We start from the raw sequence: 26,098 nt of genomic DNA on the forward strand, positions 1-26,098 counted from the left end.
TTGCGCTTCCTGGAGATGTTGATCCCTTCATTAGGTTGGCTCATCTTCAAGTACGTATAACTTTTGCAAACCCTTTTACAAGTTCTTTCAGTATTTTCCCTGCCTACAGCAAGAGGAGGGGCTTTATAGAATGAGTGTAAGTGAGAAATTTGATGCCAAACATGATATGACTTATGTCAAACATCTAGACTCTGTAATTATCTAAAAGCCCTATACAGTCAATTTTCCAAAATAAAGTAGTTCCCACTACACCTAAAAACATATTATATATGCACGAAAAGTATTTAAAATCCTCAAGTAAATGTTGTTTTTAGGCTAATGCTTAACCGTAGGAAGTAAGCTAACCTCTACAAGACAGTTGCTTTATGAAGCAATACTAAGAAAATAAGAATGTGGTGGTGCCACTATTGTTATATAAAAAAATAGCGAGTTGTCGTTGATTACTTTAAGAGTGGTTACAAATTACCCACTAGTGTAGTGGTTTGGAGTAATTGTTCTCCCAAAAAAAGTCACAGCATTTGTACAGTGTGTGTGAATTTAGTTTATTATTGCACCTCTCAATAAAAAATGTCTTTTTTAAAAAAAGTAAGAGGTTAAACTACATTTAATTGAGAGTTGTCTAAAAAAACACTCTTAGAGTCTTTTTCACTTTGAGGGGGAAGGAAGCCATTGTTCTTCCCCCCTCTCTCCTCTTCTCTTCCTCCTTTCACCTCTTCCCCCTTTTTCAGAGACAAATGGTTTTCCCTATTTTTCTTAGTTTTGTTATGATTTTCATCCAACCATTATAAACGGCTGCGGCTCAGCATCGGATCTCCACCACCATCTTTTTTGCAATTTCTTTATGTTTGGAATAAGTTGCAGAGACTCTTTGGGTTCTCTGTGTAGTTTTCACCTCTCCTTTTGTGAGAGTTTTTCATCTCTCCTTTGTAAGAGCTTTTCATCTCTCCTTTGTGAGAGTTTTATTTGTATTGTTATGGCTTGGTTTTTTCAAGCTTTATCTTTTTTTTATTATTCTAAGTTTGCAATCTTAGTTGGGATGCCTATGCCAGAGTTTCTTCGATCCTGCCTGATCGTTTGTGGAGACACACCAGATTGTCTAAATTTTGATATTAGACCGCTCCGTTATTGTAATGGCCCTTTTGTGGCTAGTTTGTATTGGCTTTTTGTGGCTAGTGGCTTTTTTGGCTGAATTATGAATGCAATCATAGAATTTCTCAACATTAAAAAAAAAATAATTGAGAGTTGTCTTGATTCCTTTTGTAGCAGATTTGGTTGAAGTATGAAATATGTAACCGTCCAACATAGTTGTCCTTATCCACCGTAATCCTCACCTTTCACACAAATAATGTGACACCCATATTTAAGTTTTAAGGTTTAACCCAATCCAAAATCTAAATATTTAAGTTTTAAGGTTTTAAGTTTTACTGTGACACCATTGCGTGGACATTTTTGTAATTTGAGCTATTAAAACAGTTTAAATTCTTATTAAAATAAAATAAAATAGGTATAGTACCTAGTTTTTTTTTTCCCCACAAATTCATCAAAATTTTCGTTAAAATTGTTCACATGACAACCTAAAAGGGGTATATTCATCAAAATATAATTCATCCACCCAAGAGACATAATAAAATTCATGTCTTTTGCTCAACAATGTTAATGCTTTATATTTACAATTTCACATTGGGATTCCGTCATCAAGGGGATCAAATGGCCTTATTGAACAAAAGACACATGATCTTTATTTTGTCTCTTAGGTTGATAGGTTGTATTTTGAAAAAAAGATAAAAATTTATATGTCTTTAAATTTGGTCACATGACCAAATTGATGTGAGGACCACATTAATTAATTTAAAAGTATTTTTTTTTGTCAGAATTAAGTTTCATGAAATAAAAGGTCAAAGCTAGTTATACCAAAACTCAAAAAATTGAGTTTACACCAAATGCAACACAAACATGCATCAAACCCACTATAGTCATAAAACTTGCAAAATGCATAAGCACACATAGAGGCATAAACCCCCACTAAAAGACAATGGCCCAAAAAACACATTAGGAAATCGTAACACAAATAACATATATGCGTCGCACAATCCAACAGCCACAAGTCGTGCAACCAAAGCAAGTCGACAACCACCAAAAAGAAACAGGTAACCAACAAAAAATGGTGGTGGGCAAGCCACCCATGCTACAACCAGTAGCGCTACCATAATCCAAGCAATAAGTGTCATTTGCACTTTAAGTGCATCCCAACTCCATAAGTGTCATCGAGGGTAAATGACGGAAGAGACATCCATGAAGTCAAGAGCTGATGATGGTGGTTGAGACCGAACGAAGAGAAAATGCATAGCAAAAACCTATAAACACACCACCCGGAAAAAGAAAAAAAAAAAAAAAAAAAAACAACAACAACAACAACAACAACAACAAACCGATGCCTTCGCCTAAAAGAGGAAACAAGTAAAAATCCTTTCTTGTATCTCCAAGATTTATAAATTTCATTTTCCTTATAATTTTATGTAAGTGTTAAATACCTCCCTTGAGGAGAAGAACAAATATCATAAAATGATTTTCCAACTTAAATTTTCTGCATGGCATCAGAGCGAGGTTGCCATATAAAATTTTACAATCTTGTTTCTTACTACTACTGTTGTCATCAGCTAAACCCTTCTGCCAGCTTTCCCTACCCTCTGGCTCATCATTGCTTGGTTGGTCTTACCTTCTTTCTTGACGTAATCTACTGTTTTTCCTCTACCTTAGTTGTTTTTTCTTACCGTAATCTTAAACTACTATTTCGATGCCCACTTGCTATAAATTGCCAATATTACCTCAGATTACCCATATTCTACCGATCAAATCTAACTGAAAGTACCCATATTCGTAACGAAACATTCATCCCAGAAGACACTTCTATACCCATATTCGTAACGAAACATTCATCCCAGAAGACACTTCTATCTACCAAAGTTCTTACCCATACTTAACCCAACATTCATCCCAGAAGACACTTCTATCTACCAAAGTTCTTACCCATACTTAACCCCCCCAAACTTTGGCTATTTTTCATGTCCTATTTCATTTGAACTTCAGACGATAAGCAACAACGGTCATAAGGTTATATTCTCCCACTAATTCTTCCCTCAACCATCTGCAACTGATCCTGCATATTCGAAGGAGCATTGCTTGGCTCCTTAAAACTGAGGCGGAACTCTTCCTCGCAACAAATAGGATTTTAACTCATGTTAAATTCCAAAAGACGAGTTAAAAGATTAAAAAAAAAAAAAAAAAAGTTAAAAGAATTACATGTGTCCAAACTTGTTTCGAGGAGCCAAGTTTTTTCCTATTCGAAGTAAGGGGTGCAACCGGAACCCCTACTGTTGTAGGTTCTTTGCTTCCATCTTGAACTGCCAAGGATGTTTGGGATGATGTAGCCCAAACATTTTTTTTTTCTTGAGTAGATAGCCCAAACATATTTTGATGGAACCAATCCTTCTCTGATTGTGATTTGATCCATTAGATTTGGTTTCATGGTTTTGTTGAGCTTTGAATAATGTCTCTGGTCTTAATATTGGTTGGTTTCCCGCTTGCTTGGTTTGGTTTTCTCCTGGTGTTTGCTAAAGCCTGTTGAGTTTGTTCTCTTGTTCCCTATACATTTCAGGTTTGTTGTACTGGCCTTTGCTCCTCTTTTTTGGGTTAGTGAACTCCTCTATTCACCAAAACAAAAATATGATGTTAATAAATGACTGTACGTCGAACACATAAGCAGAGACATTTCTAACAAGTTATCAGAGTCAAATAAGCTATAAACAAAAGTCAAACAGATCTTCCTCAGTTCCTACTTTAAGAAAACAACCCTTCTACACAAAGGTCTGATTACCCCATCATGCAAAGCCTTTATGTCCATCAGCAAAGCATGCACACAATACCCATTCAAGGTGGCTACTAGAAAATCAGACACTTGAAGCCTAAGAAGGTTTTCGTGAACAATCAGATTTTATTTCCGATCACAGGTTAACTTGGTTCATCCAACTTCTGTCTGGGACCTGTGGTTGACACTTCAGCCTGTGGCTCCTCCCTCTCCCTCATGCTTTCCTGCAAAACCTTGTTGAAAGAAAAGAAGAAACTCGTTGAGATGTTTAAATCAGCGTCTATGTCTGCAATAACGTTAACTACTAAATTGCTCAAGGAGAATGTTAAAGATTGGTTTTACCTGCAACAGCTCAGACATTTTGCCATTTCTACTGTCCTCCAGTGGTTTTGAAACTGGTGTAGAGTGGCCTTTCGGCTGTATGGCTTGCAGAGGCTCAATTACTAGGGGTTGATCCATATCGTTCTCCATCTCATTGCCAGTTGACTTGCTACCCTCAATGTGAATATCAGTTGATTGTAAGGTGGCTTGTGAGGGGTTATCAATCCTTTTTACTACCTCAGTAACCAATTTTTCAAAAGGTATATCTGGGAGTCTCATTGATTTGGCTTCTTCCTGAATTAGCGTCTCTGTTGATGGTTGATTACAAGTACCATCATCATTTTGTTCACCTTCGAACACTGAAGACTGATTTCCAACTATTGGCATCTGGTTGGAGGGTATCAACCCATTTGATGGAGGAACTGGTTTAACTCTTGAAGTTGCCAGATCTGCAGCTTGGGGTGCGACAGAAGTTGGTTCACTGGTGAGTGGCACCTGGTTAGTGGGTATCGACCCATTTTTCGGAGGAGCAACTGGAGCAACAGAAGTAGATGAACCGGTGAGTGGTACCCCATTAGATAAATTACGAGGTTGCAGTATAACAGGCAACAAGTTTCCTCTGGACAATAGTGGATTAACAGTTTGGGCTGCCACAGGGGGCACATGTTTGCCTTTTGAAGCCACGTGATGAACAGAGCGGATGACATCTCTAGAACGAGATTTCTGACCATGGACATGAGAGTAAATCTCACCTGGAATGGGAATTGCATTTCGCCTGATCATTTGAACATCTGGGGCCACATCATTCTCTGCTGAGACAGAAGTGTAACGTCCAGGCTTGAAGACAACGCCCCTCAAAGTGGTGTGAGAGTTGCCAACCCTGACACTAAGTAAATATCCTCCATCAAAAGCTCCATCAATGACACCAGAAACTATTGTTCCCACCATGACATCAGTTGTACTATTATTTGGAGCTGCATGATGGGACTGGTATTCGTTCCTCCCATCAAATCCAGGAGGAACAGGAGGAATACCAATACCAGCATTCACACGTGAGTTCAGATTCTGAGCATTTGGCACACGAGTATCCTCTTCCAGATTTAGTTTTGGATATTTCCGTGGACGGCCACGTTTGCGCTTCATATGGATGTTTGACGAGGCATCAGGGTTGATCCCTTGATCAGCTTGGCTCATCTTCAGGTACTTTTAGCAAACTCTCTTGCTCTTCCCACAAATTCTACCAAAACTCCCCTCCCTACAGCAAGAGTAAGGCTTTCTAGTGAGTTTTAAAAAGAAAATTGATACCAAACATGATAGAATTTAAATTACATATCAAACTTCTGTGCTTTTTAAAGTTTAAATAATAAGACTTGGCAAGTATATCCTGTACAGAAGCCTCAATAAATTGATTTCTACCTTTAAATAACAAACCTTTACCCATACAAAAACAAAAAAATTCTGGACAACAAATGAAAAATCCACTAATTATGTAATAGTGCATTACTTGCAACATCGAGTCCAAGAATGAATACTAACTGAAAATTGAAGGAAAAGGAATGTTTTACAAGTAAATCTTGGATAATGAGTAGTTTTTCATGGGCTGATTTTCTTGCTGAATATTCTGTGGGTTTCAGGAGAAGCAGAGCTAGGACATCAAATACAACATTTTTCAAGATGGGCAATGCACACGATTCAATTATTTTCTCGAGCTGCCTTTGGTGTCGCCTATCTTAACACTTCTCTACCAAGTGGTGAATAACAAGTAATCAGAACCTCAAGGGAACCCACTCTGAGACCACTTGTTAGGACTTACAAGTGCAAACCGAGATTCAAAAGAATGACCACTCAACGGTTCCTAATGGAAAGAAATAGATGAATGAGAGAATTTTGTAAGCACAATAAGTATGTGATATGGAAAATTCGTGTCCACGTCCACCAGAGATATGTATTATTCACTAAATTGTAACTGTATAACTTGTATAAAACATAGTTGAGTTAAAATCACATAACACAAATACAAAGAAAACCCTTGAACACCAACTAACGAGAATGAAAATGGCACCACAAGATTTATGAAATTCATAAAATTCTTGTCTGCATATATAAATAGAAGAAGACACAATTGAGTTAAATCACACAGCACAAACACAATCACAAACACAAAGAAAACCCTTGTACAGCCACTATCTCAATATGCCAAAGAAAACGTTATATAACAGTCATGTAAGAAGTACCCAATATTCTCATGGTGTGGTTTAACTTCAATTGTTCCCTCATAAGGCTCCCATTATGTGAACACTACTACATTGATAAATCGCCTAAGTATACAGGCTAGCCTCTGCTATAAACTCAGTATGATCAACCAAGTTATCAGAATGCTCTGGGACCACTGCAGAAGCAAGTCAGACAACACTATACCCCAATTACGATTTTCTCACAAACCCAATTCCTAATCATCAAAAAGTGACTGCTTCAAAAGCAGAAAATCACTCAAATGGATAAGCATGATTGCTAACTGTCAACAAAAAGACAACAAAAGAAATAGGAAAATGCAGTGTAAGCTGCAACAGATGCTAGTGAACCAAAATGCACAATGATAGTGACACTGATTGTACACAAGTAACTGAACTTAGCGGCTGCACTAATGGAAATAAAAAAGACAGCAACAAACAAATTAAAACTCAGGCACTAGATAGTTCCGGCTTACAAGTAAAGCAGAAACCTGAATAGCAGCAGGCAATGGAATTGTATCACAATCGCAATACAGAACCAAAAATAATTTTACACATTTAAAACCAAAGTTCATAAAAACTATACTTTAAAAAATATTTTTTTTTAAACCCTAAATTTCCACCTGGTAGCTGAGAAATACTAATCTTTTTTTTTTTTAAAATAAAATAAAACGTGTATGTATAGTAAGAAATTAGAAATTAAGAAGTTTAAAACTTTTCCATAAATAAACAGGGCCCAATAAACATTAATTCCACTTCACCTCAGCGAACCACAGTTTCTTCTTTATTCGTTGTATCTTTTTTTTTTCAAACATAAAAGAAACTGCGGAACTAAAAACAACATAACAAGCAGTAATTGAGAAGATAGACCAACAAAAGAAAAAAGTTCAAATTTTTACTTGTACCCAACAACAAAAAAAGTTAATATTTACTATCAATTAAACCCAAGGAAAGTTTCTGAACTCTGATGAAAGCTAAGTAAGCGAAGACAAGAGAGATGCATATATTGAACAAAGAACAAAGATGAGCTAGGGATTGTGAGAAATTGGGGAAGAAAGTGGCAGTACCTTCTCTTAGTGCTCCGACGACGTCGTCTAGCAGTGAATAAAAAGCGTCAGTGGTTGGGAGCTCGGAATTGCTTTTAGGTGCTGTGAAAAAAAAAAAATTGATGCAACTGTTCTTGGTTTTCGGGTTTCGGGTTTCGGGTTCTGGGTTTCGGGTTCTGGGTTTTTATTGGGCGGAAGGGACGAGGTGGGAAGGAAGGAGTTTGGAAGTATAGTAGAGAATCAGAAAATGGAGCGTGCTTTTCACTGCTGAGTTATAAACTACTGTGTAGACACTTGACATGTTTACTTGCTTTTAAGGCATGCAACAGTTTGGTGACACATAGTCATCATCATTATTTTTTTTGGATAAGGTCATGGGTTGTTACTTGTTTCTTATCTTTTGTTAATAAAAGTGATAGTTGAAATTACTTTAATTTATTAAAAGGGAGGTTAGAACTTGTATGCAAGGGAACGAGCTTACTGTTTTGACCAAATAACTTAATTAATGTCTACTACCTTTCAATCGAGGGGTTCACCTTAGTGTTGAGGTCCCTCCCCCTCCCTCCACTTGGTCACCACTTCAAATCTGAGGAAAAGTGCTCCCCTCCCCAAATCGCCACATTTAAATAAATTTAAATTTAAAAAAAAAAATAATATAATATAATATATTTATTTGAAAAAAAGAGTCTACTATCTTTCATACTTTTTCTTACTTTTCACCTCCAACAAAAATCAACCTATAAATCTTTTCCCAAAAACAAAAAACAAAAAAAACCCATAAATAATATCATGCAAATAAATGTTTGTGAGTTTTACAATTATTATTTAGGAGACCTCAAAGCCTCTCACACAAAGATGTTGAAGTATCGCTAAATTTTCTATTAAACTTGTTTTTAATTTGGTTCATGTCATTTTGATTTTCACATTTTAGTCATTTATATTGATTTAGTTTGCAATCAAGTCCAAACCATCAACTTTGTCAAATTAATAAGTGACATTGACATATGAGGTAACTTTTGTCTCTCCAAAACAAGTGCAAACTCATCCATTTTTCTTAACAATTTTAGACGTGTAGGAACTTGATTGCTAACTAAATAAAATGACAAGACCACAATTGCAAACATTAAAATAACAAGGACCAAAGTGAAAATGAGCTAAACCACAAGAACCAACGAAGTGATTTGACCTAAATAAAATAACTCTAATTTTAGGTGGTCATGTCCATTAAAGTGCGAAGTTACACTTTAACATAAAGTCTTTTCTTTTAATATAAACAAGGCCAAGGGTCATGTCCATTAAAGTGAATTGTAAGAATTTAGTTTTGTTTGGGGTCAGCCACCAATTTACCCAAATTGGTGATGCTCAATTTCAATGTGCCAATTTGCATGTATCACCTTTGCCTTTCAGTGCTCATAATATTAAGAGGATAAAATCAAACTGTTACACAACACAACTGAGTTATTATTGTCACCATTGCAGGCTCTCTTGATCTTCTGCTTCTCTCTCTAGTAACAATGTTAGCTTACATTTGCTGCTTGAGATGCTTCCGAAGGTCTTTTATGTTCTCTCTAAGATGGGCAGTAGTCACGATTCATTTATTTTCTCAGGGTGCCTTTGGTGTTGTCTGTCTTTACAAAGTCAAGTAGGTGTGAGGTTTTATCACAAAATGTCTTTATGTTATTAGGAGTGGAACCATTTATTATATGAAACTTCTTTTTTTTTTTTTTTTTTTTTAAAGTTTTCAATGTTGGACTCGTGTATTCTTCAACATTCTCTACCCAAATGGTGAATGACAAGGAATCTGAACCTCAAGAGAACACACTATGAGACCACTTGTTAAGACTTACAAGTGCACAACAATGTCTATGCGACATGTAAAATTCTTGTCCACCACCACCAAAGATATTTATTCTTCACTAAGTGTAACTGTGTAACTTGTATAAGACATAGTTGAGTTAAAATCACATGACACAAATAAAAAGAAAACCCTTGAACACCCGCTCAATTCATAGTGGAAATAAATAGATGAACAAGAAAGAACATTTTCACCCACAAGTAGAAGACAGAGTTGAGTTAAACCACATAGCACAAACACAAACGCAAACACAAGTTGGTTGAACAACAATCAGTATTACACTAATAATTTAATTTAATAATTAAATTAACAATAAATAAAATTACGAAATTAAACAAGGCAATAAAATAAAAACAGACTGATTTTTCAAATAGCGACTTGCAAATTGCAATGTTCTTGAAACAGAATTTCGCCCATACTCAATGCTTGTAGTTTTGCAGGTCTACTTCACCAGGATACAACTATCTAAAATCAAAGTCCTAGCACTAGGGCTTTGATTTCTGGCGAAATCAATGTGTTTCTCTCAAGCTATAAACAGGAATGATGACTTTGACTGATATCTACGTTTTTTGATGTAGTTTAAACAGACCTAGAGCTCCTGTTTATATAGAGGGATGATAGACAAAATTTATCTAGTATTTGAATTTTAAAAAATAATTCACTTGCATGGCCCAATCCAAACTATTCTATTTCCAAGAGTAAGTGTTATAAAGACCTTCAAGGAACTATAGTTTTCCAATGTGGGACTAATTTCAACTCAAACATGTTTGCAGTATCTTGCAAAAACCAACAAAGAAAACCCTTGCACAGCCACTACCTCAATATCCCAAAGAAATCCTCACAAACAATCTTCTTCTCTTGCTCTTCCATTATCATGCAATGAAACTACAACTTAAAAGTTATATAAAACAGGCATGTAAGAAGTTCCACAATATTCTCATGGCACAAACAATTGTTCCCTCATAAGCTACAATACATGCCAGTGAGCCAAAGTGCACAGAGAAAGTGGCATTGATTGTAGACAAGTGACTGAAGTTAGAGTCAGCATAAATTTTAGACCTCCTATAGGCTGCATGAATGGGAATAGAAAGACACACCTGAAGCAACAAACAAATGAAAACCCAGGCACTAGAAAGTTCCGGCTTACAAGTAAAGCAGAAACCTGAATAGGAGCAGGCAATGGAAATGGATCACAATCGCTATACAGAACACGTAATTTCAAAAATAAGTTTACACGTTTAACCCCAAAACTCATAAAAACCTATACTTGAAAAAACCCCTAAATTTCCACCCGGTTGCTGAGAAATGCTATAAAATATTTTCAGAAAATAAAAAGTGTATTATACAAAATTAAAACTTTTTCATAAATATACAGGACCCAAATAAATATTAATTCCACTTCTTTTTTTGTTCATTTGTTAGGGAGGGAGGGGGAAGGGTAAGTATTATATTGGGTTGCCTTAAGAGTTTCCTACGTGAATCGAACCAGGATGTACTCGGGAAAAGAGAAAATTTCGCCCACTTTTCTACTGTGGTGCCGCATGTGCAAATATTAATTCTAGTTCACCTACGTTTTATCTTTGTTATAACATAAAGTTAAACTGCATATTATACAAGCTTCTTTCTAACCTTCTCCTTTGGAACTTCTCCATTTTTTGCTTGACACGTGTCATTCTCCTTACACTTAAAACAATGTCATTAATATATTATACAAGCTAACTTTTGCTTTCCAAGTTTACCCTTATTAAATGTATTCAATTTATCCAAAAAAATTCACAACTTTCTTACCATCTTATTATTTTTTTTTTCTAACATAAATTATTTTTTCTAAAGAAAATATATGCTTTTAAAAGGAAATGTCCGGTTTTTTTAAAAAAATTTTAACACAAAGGGTTTATGTAGGAAAAAAAAAAGTCCTTCGTGTTTTAAAAAAAACGGACATTTCCTCTTCTTTTTTTTTTGAAGAAAATCATATATTTTCTTTTTAAAAAAAATTGACGTTAAAAAAAAATTAATAAGATGGTAAGAAAGTTGTGAATTTTTTTTGGATAAATTGAATACATTTAATAAGGGTAAAGTTTGAAAGCAAAAGTTAACTTGTATAATATATTAATGACATTGTTTTAAGTGTAAGGAGAATGACACATGTCAAGCAAAAAATGGAGAAGGTCTAAATGAGAAGGTTAGAGAAAAGATTGCTAGTATTTCCCAAAAGAAAAAACAACATAATAGCAGCAACTGAGAAGATGGACAACCAAAAGTGAAAAGTTAAAATTTTTACTTGTACCCAACAACAAAAAAGTAGATATTTACTATGAGTTAAACCCAGGAAAGTTTTTTGAACTCTGATGAAAGTTAAGTAATCGAAGACGAGATGTATATACTGAACAAAGAACAAAGATGAGCCAGGGATTGATTGGGGAAGAAAGTGGCAGTACCTTCTCAAAATGTTCCTACGACTTCGTATAGCACCATGTGGTTCTCACTGTTTCTGAGTTCCATTTCATACACCTTTCTCTTTGTCTTTCTCATCACGTGCACACATGTGAGACGCCTGTTTACCGCCGAAATCCTTCTCAATCACAAGTTTCTTTCAAGGTTACTTTCCTAATCAAATCTTTTCTTCAAGTTAACAGGTCCAATAAGATTTGGGCCTAGTTCAAGTAAGGAAAGTGAATACATTGTTAAGAATTATAACAATGCATTAAACAAAAAAAAGTAATTTAACGAGTCAATTTCAAAGTACACAATAATCATATTAAAACAATATTTTTGTTCAAACATAGCCATGCAGCTATAGCAGAAGATGAATAGATTATTTTCTTATGTAAATGAATAAATTTATAAGAGAAACTATCAACATACGAAAACAAAGAATAATTCTTTCCCAAATGAATGGGCATTTAAAATATAAAGGATTAAGATCCTCCACTTGTTGATTACGAAAAACACAAACAAGATTGACATGATTAAAGAATTGACAAACTCTTCTCCACTTGTTGATTACAAAAAAACACAAACAAGATTGATATGATTATGAACTCACAAACTATCGCCTTAGTTTCTTATCTCTAAGCAAAGGCTAACCAAAGATCTTAACTTCAGGCATAATCAAGAACGTTTAAATTTTTGAAATAAGATGAAGACTAGAGTAGTTTTATTCACTAATTAGAAACGTGTAGATGATCTAATAGTAAAGGTATCATCTGAAGACGGTCTCCAAATTGGGACACATCTAAAATATGTATCAATGACATAGGAAGGGTTAAGATTAGACCAACCACATCTTTGTATCCCAAAACTTTTAAACCCCAATCAAGACAAGCATATTCATCCGAAGTTATTATTACATTAAAGGTGTACATTGTTTCGAAATCAATACAATTTAGTCAATTCGCATTCGATTCAATACAAATTGGATTGTGATTTTTTCAATCTGATCCAATCATATTAGATGTTTAAATTCCATCCAATTCAATCCAATTGATATTGGATTGGATTGTATGATCCATTTGATAATGGAAAAATATAATATTAAAATATTAAAAATTTATCCTTATATTTAATCTAATCAAACATATTAATAGACATAATGTAAAATATAAATGAAATATAAGATAAAATTGTTTTGATTATATAATATATTAAACATAATTTCATTAAATGATTTAAAATATTGACAATCCTTTCAACTACAAATACCTACAAGAGCAAAATAAGCATAAAAATAATTTGATTTGATTTGATTGGATTGTCATAAGCAAATCCATCATCCAATCCAATCATGTCGGTTTTGAAATTTTACGAATCCAATTTAATCCGCCAAATCATCAAAATTGATTTCGACCAAACAAAAAAAATCATCAAAATTGATTGAAATTGAATTAAATCAGTCGATTTGGACGGATTGAATTGAATCTTATACTAGTAACTAAGAGGCTCCCTTGTAATTGTTTAAAGAAAAACAAATTGGAAAAAGAGAAGAAGTAAAAAAATGAAGCGACACCTTTATGGTGCATTTTTTTTTTTTTTTGGGCCAATAGATGGAAGGTTTTATTGAGGTCGTAAATCAATGTTTACATCAAAAGCCAAAATGTTAAAGAGCCATTCAGGCCACGGCAAATCCCATAAATGGGTGCTTTTTTTTTTTTTAGAAAAAAGAAAAAAGAAAAAAAAAAGGAGACATAGAAAGGCGTTGCTGGAAATAATATTTGCAATCAGACCCTCGTAAATTGAATAAATTGAAGAAATTTATCAAGGAGAATATGACGTTGTATATTCTGCAATGCGAGCAAAGGGCAGAGTTTTTCTCTTGACCAGTCTCTTCCTCCCTTTGTAATTTTTAATTTTCATGGTTTTCTTTTTCAACTTCTTTTCGGAGCGTCGTTTCTCAAACAGGTAATTCGATCACTTTCCCCAGCCTGCTGAATTCATCATTTTTGTTGAGATTTTGTTAAAGGAATGTGCGGATTTGATTTTGAAATATTGAACATTTGCGTTTTGTTTGGTTTCTAAGAAAATTCAAGATGAGTAAATTTCTGTTTGAAGGTTGAGTTTGAGTTTCTGGGTCTTCTTGTTTTGGTTCCTAAGCGCTGAAAATGTCAGATTGAAATGTACTGATGGCTAAATTTAAGCTTAGCTGGGTTATGAATTCGATTAACGTATAACAACAATTATTTGAAAGTTTGTTTTTGGTCTTATTTTTTCAGCAATTAACTTTGTTAGTGTTAGTGGAGAAAACAATCAGATAAAGCTTGTTTAAACAACGTACAATTCACTTTTTTTATAAATAAAAAAAATAATTTTAATTCTGTTCACTTTTGGGGTTGAATTATAGGTTTGGTGCAACAACTTGAGGAACTTGGTGGAAATTTAATTGGTGTCCTCAGTTTGGTGCTGAAATTTTGTTAAATATGAGTGTGGTGGGGTTTGATATTGGAAATGAGAATTGTGTAATTGCGGTGGTGAAGCAACGGGGTGTTGATGTTTTGTTAAATGATGAATCAAAACGTGAAACACCAGCTGTGGTTTGTTTTGGTGAGAAGCAGCGGTTTCTGGGGTCCGCTGGTGCTGCTTCTGCAATGATGAACCCAAAATCAACAGTGTCTCAGGTGAAGAGACTGATTGGTAGAAAATTTTCGGAGCCTGATGTTCAACGTGACCTTCGAATGTTACCCTTTCAAACTTCTGAAGCCCCAGATGGTGGCATTTTGATTCATTTGAAATACTTGGGCGAGACTCATACATTTACGCCGGTTCAGGTTACAGCGATGCTTTTTGCACATTTGAAAGATTTAATAGAGAAGAATCAGGAAATGCCCATTTCAGATTGTGTGATTGGTATTCCATCATACTTTACAGACTTACAGAGACGTGCATACTTGGATGCTGCAACAGTTGCTGGGTTGAAGCCTTTGAGATTGATGCATGACTGTACTGCAACTGCTCTTAGTTATGGGATTTACAAATCAGATTTCCCCAGTTCCGGTCCAACTTATGTGGCATTTGTTGACATTGGTCATTGTGATACACAGGTCACTATTGCATCATTTGAGGCTGGGCAAATGAAAATACTGTCTCATACTTTTGAAAGAAGCTTGGGAGGGAGAGACTTTGATGAGGTCTTGTTTGGGCATTTTGCTGCACAGTTCAAGGAGCAATACAGAATTGATGTATACTCTAATGTCAAGGCAAGTATCAGGCTACGGGCAGCTTGTGAGAAGCTCAAGAAAGTTTTGAGTGCGAATGCGGAGGCACCACTTAATATTGAGTGTTTAATGGATGAGAAAGATGTTAAGGGTTTTATTAAAAGGGAAGACTTTGAGATGTTGTCTTCAGGTCTGTTGGAGAGGATTGGTGTTCCTTGTAGCAAAGCTTTAGCTGATGCAGGTTTGACTGCTGAGAAGATTCATTCTGTGGAGCTTGTTGGGTCGGGGTCTAGGATCCCAGCTGTTGGTAGAGTTTTAACTTCTGTATTCAGGAAAGAACCTCGCCGGACACTGAATGCGAGTGAGTGTGTAGCACGTGGATGCGCTCTTCAATGTGCAATGCTAAGTCCAGTTTTTCGAGTCAGAGAATATGAGGTTTGTATTCTGAAACAAATTATCATTTCTTGGTTTAAAAAATTCACTACTTTCATGTCACTTGTGAATGCCATGATATATTTGTTCATACGCAAGGCAACACAATGCTGTTATATGCAATGTACCCTGTATAGCTAGCTACATATCCTCTTTTTTTGGCTTTATTTTTTGAAATTTTGAGAAGTATGGGTGCCTCTCACAAAGCATAAGCTTAGGGACTATAAACAACCTTAAAGAAGGATTTATTTCCAGTTCTAAACGTAGCAGCACTTAAGCAGGCAAGAAAGCACAAAATCTGTGATGGATGCTTGCTTGATTATATGATTTTATTGTTTAAAGGTAACAACCTCTTACTTGCTCTGGATATGCTCTACATTTCAAAAATCCCTCCTAGACTCGAAGAATCAAAGCACTAACTTTATAGCTTTAATTTTCACAATGTAGAGATATGTCTTTGTTATCTGGATAGTTGCCACAATGAAAGTAATGGTTTTCCTGGATCTATATGCAGGTTCAAGATTCAATTCCTTTCTCTATAGGATTCTTATTGGATGAAGCTCCAATTTGCACAGGGTCAAATGGCATCCTGTTTCCAAAAGGCCAACCCATTCCAAGTGTTAAAGTATTGACATTTCGACGAAGTAGTTCATTTCATCTGGAAGCATTCTATGCCAATCCCAGTGAAGTGCCTGCTGGTGTATCTTCTAAAATTAGTTGTTTTAAGGTAATATATTTTGCTCTTTGTTATCTTTTTTTGGTGGGCTAAAGGGAGGAGAACATGTGGCACACACAATTTTGTCGGTGAGGATGCAAGAAAATAAAGTCAATAAAGGATGCCTACATGAGAGAAGTAATTGAAATCAAAGGCAATCATGTTGCCACTGAAGACTGCAAAGCTCAATGTCTAATCTTTGCAGCATTGGTAATAATCCAGGATCATGGAAATTGCTTTTGGTTAGACGGATTATAGAACACTTGGGGGAGACAGCTTCAGTTTACTATCTGCTCAATGCAAATGTCATTTTGATCCTCTCTATGCTTGCTTTCTAAAAATGAGCTGCTGTTTATGTAGATTGGCCCTTTCCAATGCTCCCATAGTGAAAAGACAAGGGTTAAAGTTAAAATTCAATTAGACCTCAACGGTGTTGTCTTTGTTGAATCAGCTATGGTAAGTTAGAAGTCTGATCTTCTTTCTTTTATGGCACCATATTAACTTTGTCATTTACTCATTGACTAGGATCATGTTTTTGTGGTATAAATCTTGTAATGGCATTAGATGATGGAAGAACATGGAGATGACTCTTCTACAAGGGGTGTTGCTGATTCAATGGACCCAATGGACATTGATTGTGTAACTGCTTCTGGTTCTTCTGAGGCAGTTGGAGATGGATTTCAAGAAAGTAGTAGTATGCAATCCAAGTCTTCACATGCTAGTGTAAGTCAGACTTGTAAATTTAGTTATTTATTTATTTTTATTGTTCATATTTCATTTCAGAAGAACTAGATATGAATCTGGAATTTGGATATATGCAATAATTCCCTTATAATTTATTTATAGTAATTGTGTCGTTCATATTTAATGTGCAATTTATAATGGTTAGACTTATTTTGTTTTGCAAAGATTTAAATTCTGTTCCTGTCAATTTAGTTGTTAGTTTATGGAGTAGATTGGAAATCATTTAAAGATGTGCACTTTTCCAGGGTGATGGGAAAAGAGACAATAAATCCACCAGGAGGCTAGAGATACCCGTTACTGAAAATATATATGGTGGAATGACCAAGGCTGAACTTTCAGAAGCTCAAGAAAAAGAACTCCAGTTAGGTCAGCAGGACAGAATTATGGAACAAACGAAAGACAAAAAGAATGCCTTGGAATCTTATGTATATGATATGCGTAATAAGGTATAACCTGTATTATCTTTCCATCATGTTTGCTTTGGTTTTGTGATTCAACCATCTCAAATAATTTGATTTAGCTTTGATTTGAAATACTCATTTTTCCAAGCAATATAAGGACTTAGGACTAACATTCTACTTATAATATTGGAGTTTGTATTTGTTTATGAGGCCAGTTTTTTTCCCCCTAAATGGCCTGAGAGTAAAATATCATCAACTCAACTGATGTAGATTTGATGCTGTTTGTGATAACGGTCAAAATGTATAATGGTGAATACTGCTGTCTAGTAATATCAGGATTTAAGCTGTATGACTATTCTGTATTAGCTTTAACCCAACAATTCTTTTAATTGTCTTATAGCATGGGATGATCACCAGTTCTATAGATATTTGGCAAAAGATCAGTCCCTTATTGCGGTCCCTCTGTTCATCTCATTATCCATACCTGAGCTTGCTTGACTATAACTTAGTCATACTCTTGTAGATCTTTTAGTTCATGCTCATTTGCTGCCATAGGCTGGCTTTTAACATAAGGACATGCATGTGAATAGCTCTTCAACACATATCGAAGCTTTGCAAGTGATCAAGAGAGGGAGGGAATCTCCAGGAGCCTACAGCAGACTGAGGAATGGCTTTATGATGATGGAGAAGATGAAACTGAAAATGCATATACTTCAAAGCTGGAAGATCTTAAGAAGGTTCTCCCCACTTTTTGAAATTTGACAATTTAAGTTCCTATTATCTTTCTCCTACCTTGATGTCTTTTGGATAATTATAGATGGTGGATCCAATTGAGAACCGATATAAAGACGAGGAAGCAAGATTGCAAGCTACAAGGGATCTATTAAAGTGCATTGGGGATTACCGGATGGCTGTGAATTCACTTCCACCCATGGATAGGGAATCGGTATGGCAATACAGTTAGTTACTTATGCCGCATATAAATGTGACTATAATTTTTCCTATGATTGACTTTCGGTGTCTCAGATTGTCAATGAGTGCTATAAGGTGGAGCAGTGGCTTAGAGAGAAAAACCAACTACAAGACTCGTTGCCAAAGAACGTTGACCCAGTCTTATGGTCAAGTGATATTAAGAGCAGGGCTGAGGAATTGAACTCGTAATATTCTTGCATTTTTTAGATTGCAACTTACTTTTTTCTTTAAAAAAAAAAGGTTTGCAACTTACTTGCCTAGAAATATAATGCTAGATTTTTGTTAATATGCTTTTAATGATGTCAACATTGTATGTGACCTCTTAAAGCTTAGGACTGCAAGATTAATAACCGTTTGCCCAAATCAATGCCCTTCCAAATTTTTTATCTAACCTTGTAGTGGTATCTGATATATCACATTGATGGGTTAAATTAGAAACAGATGATATGAGGAGAATTTATGATTGTGGGGTAACTCTTTCCTTAGCAAATGCACTACAGTAATTTTTACTCGTTTCCCTAGTTTCTTGAAGGGTTATCCATTCACTTGCTTCCTTCTGTAGTTACTGCAATATTTGATTTTCAATCTCTACAGTTAATCATGCTACACTAATCATTGCAGGAGATGCAAACACATGTTTAGATCCAGGACTTCTAATCGAGAGGACTCCAAGGGTTCTAACCAGCAGGACACTTCTGATCACAAATGAGTGGAATTATGCAGGGTGCGTACAAAAAAGATTTTAAGGCTTAAGTGTCTTGTTTGTTCTGACATCTGTATATCCTTTGCAGTCGTGTTTTTTTCTCATTGAATAGATGGGCAGCAGGTACTTGTCAAGCACATATTACTCAATATTGGCCCCCGTTTTTTTCTTCTTCCACCGAAGACCTATGACATGATATTGTCTTTGAGCAAACTGTTTGACATCTCATGAAGCGTGTGAAGGAGTCATTTGAACATTTTATTGCTAACATAATCCATGGTTTTTGCAAGTCCTGGCCATGCTGGAGAATGCTTTTTGTTTTAGAAGAGCATAAAATGTTGTATAAGAGGTTTTACTTCAAGGACAACTATTTTTTTGTTGGGTTTTAATTTTGAGGGGGAGAGTATTCCCAAAGAAAAAACCAAAAGTTGCTATCCCTTTTATCCAATGAATTGTTTTCTTATGTGCTTTTGTTATGCAGCAAATAAACTACAATGTACCTATGTGATTGGCAAATTAGGATGCTTGAACATAGAACGATTGTTGCTTTATTTGACAGCCCCACATTTAGTTGTAGTCTGGTAACCAGATCATTCACATAATTCGCTTTGAATTGCTTCAAAAGCTTGAAGGGCATTCATCTACTTGGGCTCTTGACACTACATCATCTTGAAAGTTAACTAGGTTTTGAGGTGTAAAGAAATAAGCACGGCATGCCAGTTTTTTTTTATCGGACTGATTTGAGGGTTGCAACAGATTTTCTTTCTGACCAAGTGAAAGAACAATAAAAAGATTGGATTTTTCAGCAAGTGCAGCCTAGTACAGACTGATATATGCTTTTTTTTTTTTCTTTTTTTTTACAATGTGATATTTAAACTACCCTAATCTACGAGGAGGGTGATTCAAACTTCAGTGCAAATGGTTGGTGGCCAATTACTCTAATCAACTGCAAACTTATCTTCATTGTTATAGTCAGAATCATGGTCTTGGTCGTAGCACCCAAGTACGGAAAAGAAATAACTATCTTTGTATTATGTCACGGAATAAATTCTCTCGAAAAGTTTGTCAACATTATGACGACCATATTACATGGGGAAAAAAAAATCTAAAATAGAGAAATTATCGACAAGAAATGTTACAGAAATACTTTGGTACATGGAAATGGCATCAACTCTCAGCCTCACCTCTTCTTGGAACCTTTTTCTTTTTTTCCTTTCATTTTTCTGGCTTTGACAGACCGTGCTCCACTTTCCTGTCCATGACAAAGGTTAAAAATGAGCAAGCTGCACAGAGAGAACGAAACATTGAAAAGTATGGATTTACATGTACCTTCCGATACAGTCTGTATGCTGTTGAGCCTGTCACTTCCTGCCCAGTTTTACTTACATAAACCTGATGATAAAAACTAAAAGCATTACAACTGTACATGATCAAGGCAAGGAGAGATATATGCATGCAGTAATAATGTCAAAGACATTACAGAAAATTTAGAACTACAACGCCAACCAAGTCACTTATATCCATGTGACCGTGGATAAGAATGCCTGCATAGGGTCAAATGAAATCTCACCAGCAATATCAAATTCTAGTTTCCTATTTCTAGAAGGAAGATTCAAGATGAATCACAAATTAACAGATGCTTGCAACCAAAATAAAGTATCACACTATCTCACTTGATCGCTATCTACAGAAGGAAAATTTAAACTGGACAATGTATAACGTTATTCAAACCGGACAAACATTATAACCAAGGATCCAGCAATTTTTGCTGAAACTCTATCACTCCGCTTCCTTTGTAAAGCAACAATAAGATAATGTAGGATTTAGTACACTTTTACTTTAGAGATTGTAAGCATAATAGCATAATTCATTAACAATGCAGTTAGTTTTTAGAACCTTTTATACTGTCCACATTTGCTATCTATCAAGTACAAAAAGGACCGGCTAATAGCTATTAACATAAGATCTATACAATAAAATCATCCATATGAAGTGTTCTAACATACCTTCCTTCCACCAGGGCCAGTATACCAATGACCAGCAGCTTGCCCACTTGCACTGGGCGTAGACCATTGACCAGAAGGTTGTGCATTTGCTTGAATCCGCTTTGTACTGGCATTGCTTCTGGGTTCCACCCAGTTTCCAGAAGTATGCTCGACATTTCCAAAATTTGATTTGGCTGACCTATTTCTTCCCTTTCTTGAGCTCTTATTGACACTACCTTTCTGTGCTGCTTTACCTTTTGGATTCATCCAGCCTCCGGAAGCATGTAAGCCTTCTTCAACATTTGATATGTTTGATTTATTTCTCCTCTTAGAGCTTTGGTCAAGGTGAATTTTTTGATTCACTTTCTGCTTTGAAGCTTCTCCGTTGCTAAATTGACCCCTGAAGTGACAATGTGAAACATGTCATGACATAACACTCAAAATGAAAGTTTATAAAAACCAGAAACAACCAGGAAAAAAAAAGTATTTACATGTAGTCAATAACTGATGAACCATTCTGTTGATTTCCTCTGATGTTAATGCCAAGTGGAAAAAAATTGGGTAAGCGACTGCAGACTAATTTCCGAATATTTGGATCGTCATGGAAAAAGTAATGATGAGCAGGTGGAAGGGGATCAGCCACATTCCAGAGTTGTTCAACATCTTGGACACAACATGTCGTTTCTTGAAAAATTTCATTTGTATGTAGACATGAATCCCTCCCCAATTTCTGAGTAGTCTTATCCTTCGCGGATTGGAGAAATTCTTGACATACCTCATCCAAAGCAGGTGTTGGAATGCTAAACTTCTTGATTGGACGGAAATCTTTCCACAGATCCACATCACCCCCATCTTGAGGCACTGATAGTTTCTTCTTTGTTTCACTAGTACTTGCAGAATGGCCGGATTTGAAGTGTTGCTTCTTTGAGGATGGATCAACGTTGCAAGTAACCCTGCTCCCATTTCCACTGACTGAAGGATCATCAGAATCAGAATCAATTAACTGGAACCTTCGAAGAGGACTGGTAGTCAACTTTGGAAACATCAATCCTTGGTGGTTCGCCTCCATACCCACAGAAGCTGAGACGTCTGAAGCAGGTTTCCTTTTCCTTCCCATGCTATGGCAGGATGATTGAGAGGTTAAAACCCCACTTCCATGTAATGGGATCTTTGAACTACTGGAAACAGTTTGGTATTGTGTTGGCCGATATGCATCTGCTACAAATTTTGGCAACCATTAATCTAAATACATAACCAATAGGGTAGACCCACACACACACAAGGAAGAGAGAAAGCACACTATCTGAAAATGAGTCAGATGAAAGATTTTGTGCAAAGCAGACCTTCCTAGCAAAAAATCTGAAAATGATTATATTAACTTACCGAGAAAGTTCTCCTAATAGTACTACAAATCAAAAGACACAAAACTTCGTTATTCAATGTGCTTGCTTATGCCTCTTGCATACAGCTTAAAATTTTTGCCACTATTTATCAACCCCCAGATTTAAGAACCAACCCCATTGCTCTAAGCAATTAATTTACCAAATAAAGTCCCTACTAGTACTGCTACTCCTAAAAGGCATTTCAATTTTCAACCATACCTACCCATTTTCCCATCTCAAATTTTCACCTTTTGCATTACCCAAATTCCCCAAATCACAAAAACCATCAGTTTTATAAATAAAAAAATTCATTACATTACATCTGCAAATCTAACAAAAATGCTACTTTCTTGTACTTAACAACTTACATCGAAATATGCTTTAGAATTACTTCCCTTCCCCAAACCATCTGCAAACAATGTATTATTATATATTTTTCTTTTTTTAAATGGAGATAATCAACTCCACCATATTTCCCCCATTTTATTTCCCAATTTCATCAAAGACAACATAAAAGAAATCAACTTTTTCAACTCCCATTTTCACTAAACCATAAATAAACAAAATTACTAAAACCAAAAACAAAAATCTTTACAATACCTCGAATAATATCTTCCGGAGAAGAGAACTCTTCGATATCATCGTCAATATTACGAATCGGCGTCGCGGGCTCCCGCTTCAGAGCCAGTCCTCGCTTGAGCCGCTTGAGAGGCCGCACTGGTCGGGGACCGATTTCTGGATCCGGACCAGTGATTTGAGGCCCGATCTCTTCATCTACGTCAAAGGGTTTAAGGGCATCGGAGCCGCGCCAAGGGTCTGGAGCTGGTGCGGGAGTGGAGTGGTCCGTGGCAGCCGTTTGGAGCTCCGAATCGAAACCCAGATCGAACCCGAGAGAGAACGAGGGAGGCTCGTAGTCGGCCATGGAGAGAAACAGAGCAACTAGTTTTGGGTCTTGAAATTGGAGGGAGAGGGAAAATGGGGGGAGAGAGAGAGTGGTTTTTATAGGGTCATATTTGAATTTGGAAAAATTGGAGGGATTCCAAAATAAAAAGTTTCCTTTTTATTCATATTAGATATTTCTCTCTCGCATTTCCATTTTTTCTTTGTTTTTGGCGGGCTCGGAAGTTCGATTTCGTGCGGCGTCGTGGAGAAGAGTCAGAAGATAGTTTTGAGCATGGGCTTGGGCTCTGGCTGGGATTCATAAATTTGGTCCTGAGGACATGTCTTAAAATCCTTTGGGGCCCAATCCCCCTATGAACCTACCCTATTCAGGTGAGACTATAAGAGCAACTCCATCGGCATGACAGAGCCTAAGGCTGGGGGGAAAAAATGCCAAAATTCATTTCCAGTGAGGAGCCCAAGCCCAGGTGCAAGGTGGGACCAAGCAACCTGGGCTGGCCCGAGGGCAAGGTTGGCCCGAGCTCCAGCCCTCGTTTTGGTGCTGACATCAGTGCTACAGTGCCGCTACAGCGCTCACGTGCTACAGTGCTGCTAAAGTCCACATGTCGCGCTCTAGGCTCTGGGCTCTCTGATCATATTTTTTTCTCTAATCCAACGGCAGCCAATTTTTGTGCAATAAAAAAATGAAAAAAATCGAATTTTTTAAATAAAAAAACCAAAAAATATTGATTTTTTTTCCTATAAATACCAAAATTTTATCCGATTGAGATATGAATTTTATAATGAATATTGACACGTATAAACTCAAAAATTTTATCCGAAAATATTATCCAAATTAATTGTTTAGGTAAACAAATTTGTGAAAAAACAAAAAAATGAATAGTAATTGCTCTTTTTCATGGCAACGGGTGGAAACACACAATACTATTTGCAAGGGCAGCCACTATTCACGTAAATAGTGGCTGCCCTAACTCCCCCTTTGCCATGACAAGGGGCAAATAGATGGAGTTGCTCTAATAATGGGGTACTTAATTGTCATCCCGTCAATGAAAATGTTTAAGTTCAATCATTTCTTTGTAGTGTTAGGCGGTCAATGAATTTTTTTGAGTTCAATCATTTCTTTATAGTATTAGACGGTTGAATTGAATCCTTCAATAAAAATGTTTGAGTTCAATAATTCTTTTATAGTTTTGGACGATTGAATTGAACCCCTCAATACACCTCCTCAACATATCGCCCTCGTTGAAGCTCCCACTGGTTCTTGGACCGCTGGGTTTGTACTCTTTTTCCGGTTTACTGTTATATGTTTTGGTGAACATTATCTCATTATGTAAATGGTCACTGCCACCTGCTCTTGTAGCCAAGTTAGTTGTTAGGTTAGGTTCCCTTTTAGGTCTCCTCCTCCCCTCCTTGTACCACCAAAAAGAGCACCACTTTTTTTGAATTATATATATATATATATATATATATATGTAGAGAGAGAGAGATTGGCAAATTTGAGGCTTTTGTCTTGAACTCTTAAGTATATAATGTACAAAATTAAACAAAATGTTTACAAGGGTTTTATGACCCCATTTTTCCCCCCTTTGATATTCCCTTTGCAACTACAATAACAGCTTCACATATACAAAAAGGCAAAATTAAGGGATTGAGATCACCACCACAATCACCACTAATCATATCACTAATCACCTGATTAGTTAATTAACCTCAGGAATACTTTGAAGGGCAGGCCTCCAAGACCGTTGATGGGCCTCATATCGATCACCAAAGCTAATCAGCTTAGCCAAAACCTGTTGCACTGACATTTGCTTTAAATCCACCCTACCCAGCAACTCCTCCAACTGCTTCTTTGTGATCTTGATCTTCACCTCTGTGGCTCCACCAAGTTTCTTAGCCAACCCAGCTGCTCCCAAATCTTCAAAAACCCCCTGGGCCTCCTCCATCTTGATCGTCTTCTTCTTCTTCATGATCTCCTCCATGTCCTCTTCATGATCATCTACACCATTTGCCATGCAACCCCAATCATCCCCTCCCCATTGCATAGACGGCTCATGCCTTATACAATTCCCCATATTTTTTTTCTTTTTCTTCTTTTTTTGGGTTTTGGGTTTTGAGTTTTGAGTGAAGAAAATATCTGAGCAAAGGTTTGGGTGCTGCTTTGGAAATGGAAATGGAGAGGTATGCTTGTGTGCTTTGTGTTTTATATATAGAGGATTGGAGAGAGGGAAATTAATTAAATAAACTGGTGAGAGAGAATATGGTGTGGAAATGGGAGAAAGATAAAGTTTATGAGAGGAAGAGTCAAACCTAATTTGTTACCACGTTGGATGACATGCTGTCCTACGTGGCTGGTGGTGGGAGTTTTGACCTCTTCACCCCCAACCTAAAGCTATATTGATGACAAAATCACTATATGCTCAAAGCTGATCAGCTTCACTAGTTAAGCAATAAAAATATAAAAAAGAGGTCAAAATTGTGATGCCAATCCATTTGGCTTTATCAATATGTATTGACAAGGTAGGTTTTGTAGCTTTTTAGCCCAAGTGGTAAAAAAATACATTCATTCATATCTATGATTAGATTTCTCATGTAAGCACAACAATAAGATTAATTATATTAATTAAGTGACCTATCTTGCAGTCGTGTGATCCCACTATTAGAAATCGTGTCGTAATTAATCAGTTAAACTTCTTTAATATTAACGAAAACGAGACATTCAAAACATATAAAGAGTATATTCAACGTTCAAACTCGTGACGTAATGAATAAAAGAAACTATATCAAGACACTGAATAATGAACCAAATCATATATAAAATGTACTTCTTCTCCTCGGACAAAAAATTTGACATGTTCTCTTAACGTATTGGTTAAACTGAAATCATTGATTAGGTAA

The 26,098-nt window shown here is 36.1% G+C and overlaps 4 protein-coding genes across 7 annotated transcripts; 1 reads left to right on the top strand and 3 right to left on the bottom strand.

Annotated features, from left to right (window-relative positions):
- Positions 1-2,555: 2,555 nt before the first annotated feature.
- On the bottom strand, positions 2,556-7,731 carry LOC117625040. Of its 2 annotated transcripts, XR_004585406.1 has the most exons (4): positions 7,485-7,731; positions 4,208-5,441; positions 3,875-4,098; positions 2,556-3,703 (listed from the first exon to the last, which is right to left on the bottom strand). XR_004585406.1 is itself a non-coding variant. In XM_034356605.1 (3 exons), exons 2-3 carry the CDS (start codon positions 5,378-5,380, stop codon positions 4,009-4,011), a joined length of 1,263 nt encoding a protein of 420 aa, XP_034212496.1. In that variant the 5' UTR covers positions 5,381-5,441; positions 7,485-7,731; the 3' UTR covers positions 3,225-4,008. The 2 variants fall into 2 exon arrangements, 1 of the variants encoding a protein (XP_034212496.1); XM_034356605.1 differs by having other exon boundaries at positions 3,225-4,098.
- A 5,846-nt stretch (positions 7,732-13,577) lies between these two features.
- Positions 13,578-19,396, top strand: LOC117624562 (heat shock 70 kDa protein 16). 3 transcript variants are annotated; one of them, XM_034355881.1, is made up of 11 exons: positions 13,578-13,716; positions 14,156-15,401; positions 15,913-16,125; positions 16,474-16,569; positions 16,678-16,836; positions 17,103-17,303; positions 17,849-17,995; positions 18,076-18,204; positions 18,285-18,415; positions 18,852-18,954; positions 19,022-19,396. In XM_034355881.1, the coding sequence occupies exons 2-10, from the start codon at positions 14,232-14,234 to the stop codon at positions 18,937-18,939; spliced, it is 2,334 nt and encodes a 777-aa protein (XP_034211772.1). In that variant the 5' UTR covers positions 13,578-13,716; positions 14,156-14,231; the 3' UTR covers positions 18,940-18,954; positions 19,022-19,396. The 3 variants fall into 3 exon arrangements, with proteins under 3 accessions (XP_034211772.1, XP_034211773.1, XP_034211771.1); XM_034355882.1 differs by having other exon boundaries at positions 19,057-19,396; XM_034355880.1 differs by having other exon boundaries at positions 18,852-19,396.
- Positions 19,397-19,941: 545 nt separating this feature from the next.
- LOC117625114 lies at positions 19,942-23,289 on the bottom strand. The gene is made up of 5 exons (XM_034356707.1): positions 22,901-23,289; positions 21,410-22,133; positions 20,940-21,318; positions 20,263-20,325; positions 19,942-20,185 (listed from the first exon to the last, which is right to left on the bottom strand). The coding sequence occupies exons 1-5, from the start codon at positions 23,220-23,222 to the stop codon at positions 20,114-20,116; spliced, it is 1,560 nt and encodes a 519-aa protein (XP_034212598.1). The 5' UTR covers positions 23,223-23,289; the 3' UTR covers positions 19,942-20,113.
- A 1,398-nt stretch (positions 23,290-24,687) lies between these two features.
- LOC117625983 lies at positions 24,688-25,438 on the bottom strand. The gene has a single exon (XM_034357594.1). It carries the CDS (start codon positions 25,273-25,275, stop codon positions 24,901-24,903), a length of 375 nt encoding a protein of 124 aa, XP_034213485.1. The 5' UTR covers positions 25,276-25,438; the 3' UTR covers positions 24,688-24,900.
- Between the last annotated feature and the right edge of the window lie 660 nt (positions 25,439-26,098).

The sequence above is a fragment of the Prunus dulcis genome, chromosome 4 (genome assembly GCF_902201215.1).
Source record: "Prunus dulcis chromosome 4, ALMONDv2, whole genome shotgun sequence".
NCBI classification, from domain to species: Eukaryota; Viridiplantae; Streptophyta; class Magnoliopsida; order Rosales; family Rosaceae; genus Prunus; species Prunus dulcis.

Excerpts from the sequence above, each read along its gene's own strand:
- LOC117624562 (XM_034355880.1), top strand. The coding sequence starts at position 14,232 with ATGAGTGTGGTGGGGTTTGATATTGGAAATGAGAATTGTGTAATTGCG. Across the intron at positions 16,837-17,102 it reads CCAAGTCTTCACATGCTAGT|GGTGATGGGAAAAGAGACAA; the intron begins GTAAGTCAGACT and ends GCACTTTTCCAG. Across the intron at positions 17,304-17,848 it reads TATATGATATGCGTAATAAG|CTCTTCAACACATATCGAAG; the intron begins GTATAACCTGTA and ends GCATGTGAATAG.
- LOC117625040 (XM_034356605.1), bottom strand. The coding sequence starts at position 5,380 with ATGAGCCAAGCTGATCAAGGGATCAACCCTGATGCCTCGTCAAACATC. Across the intron at positions 4,099-4,207 it reads AAATGTCTGAGCTGTTGCAG|GTTTTGCAGGAAAGCATGAG; the intron begins GTAAAACCAATC and ends TCTTTCAACAAG.
- LOC117625114 (XM_034356707.1), bottom strand. The coding sequence starts at position 23,222 with ATGGCCGACTACGAGCCTCCCTCGTTCTCTCTCGGGTTCGATCTGGGT. Across the intron at positions 22,134-22,900 it reads TCCGGAAGATATTATTCGAG|ATGCATATCGGCCAACACAA; the intron begins GTATTGTAAAGA and ends AATTTGTAGCAG. Across the intron at positions 20,186-20,262 it reads CATACAGACTGTATCGGAAG|GAAAGTGGAGCACGGTCTGT; the intron begins GTACATGTAAAT and ends TGTCATGGACAG.
- LOC117625983 (XM_034357594.1), bottom strand. The coding sequence starts at position 25,275 with ATGGGGAATTGTATAAGGCATGAGCCGTCTATGCAATGGGGAGGGGAT.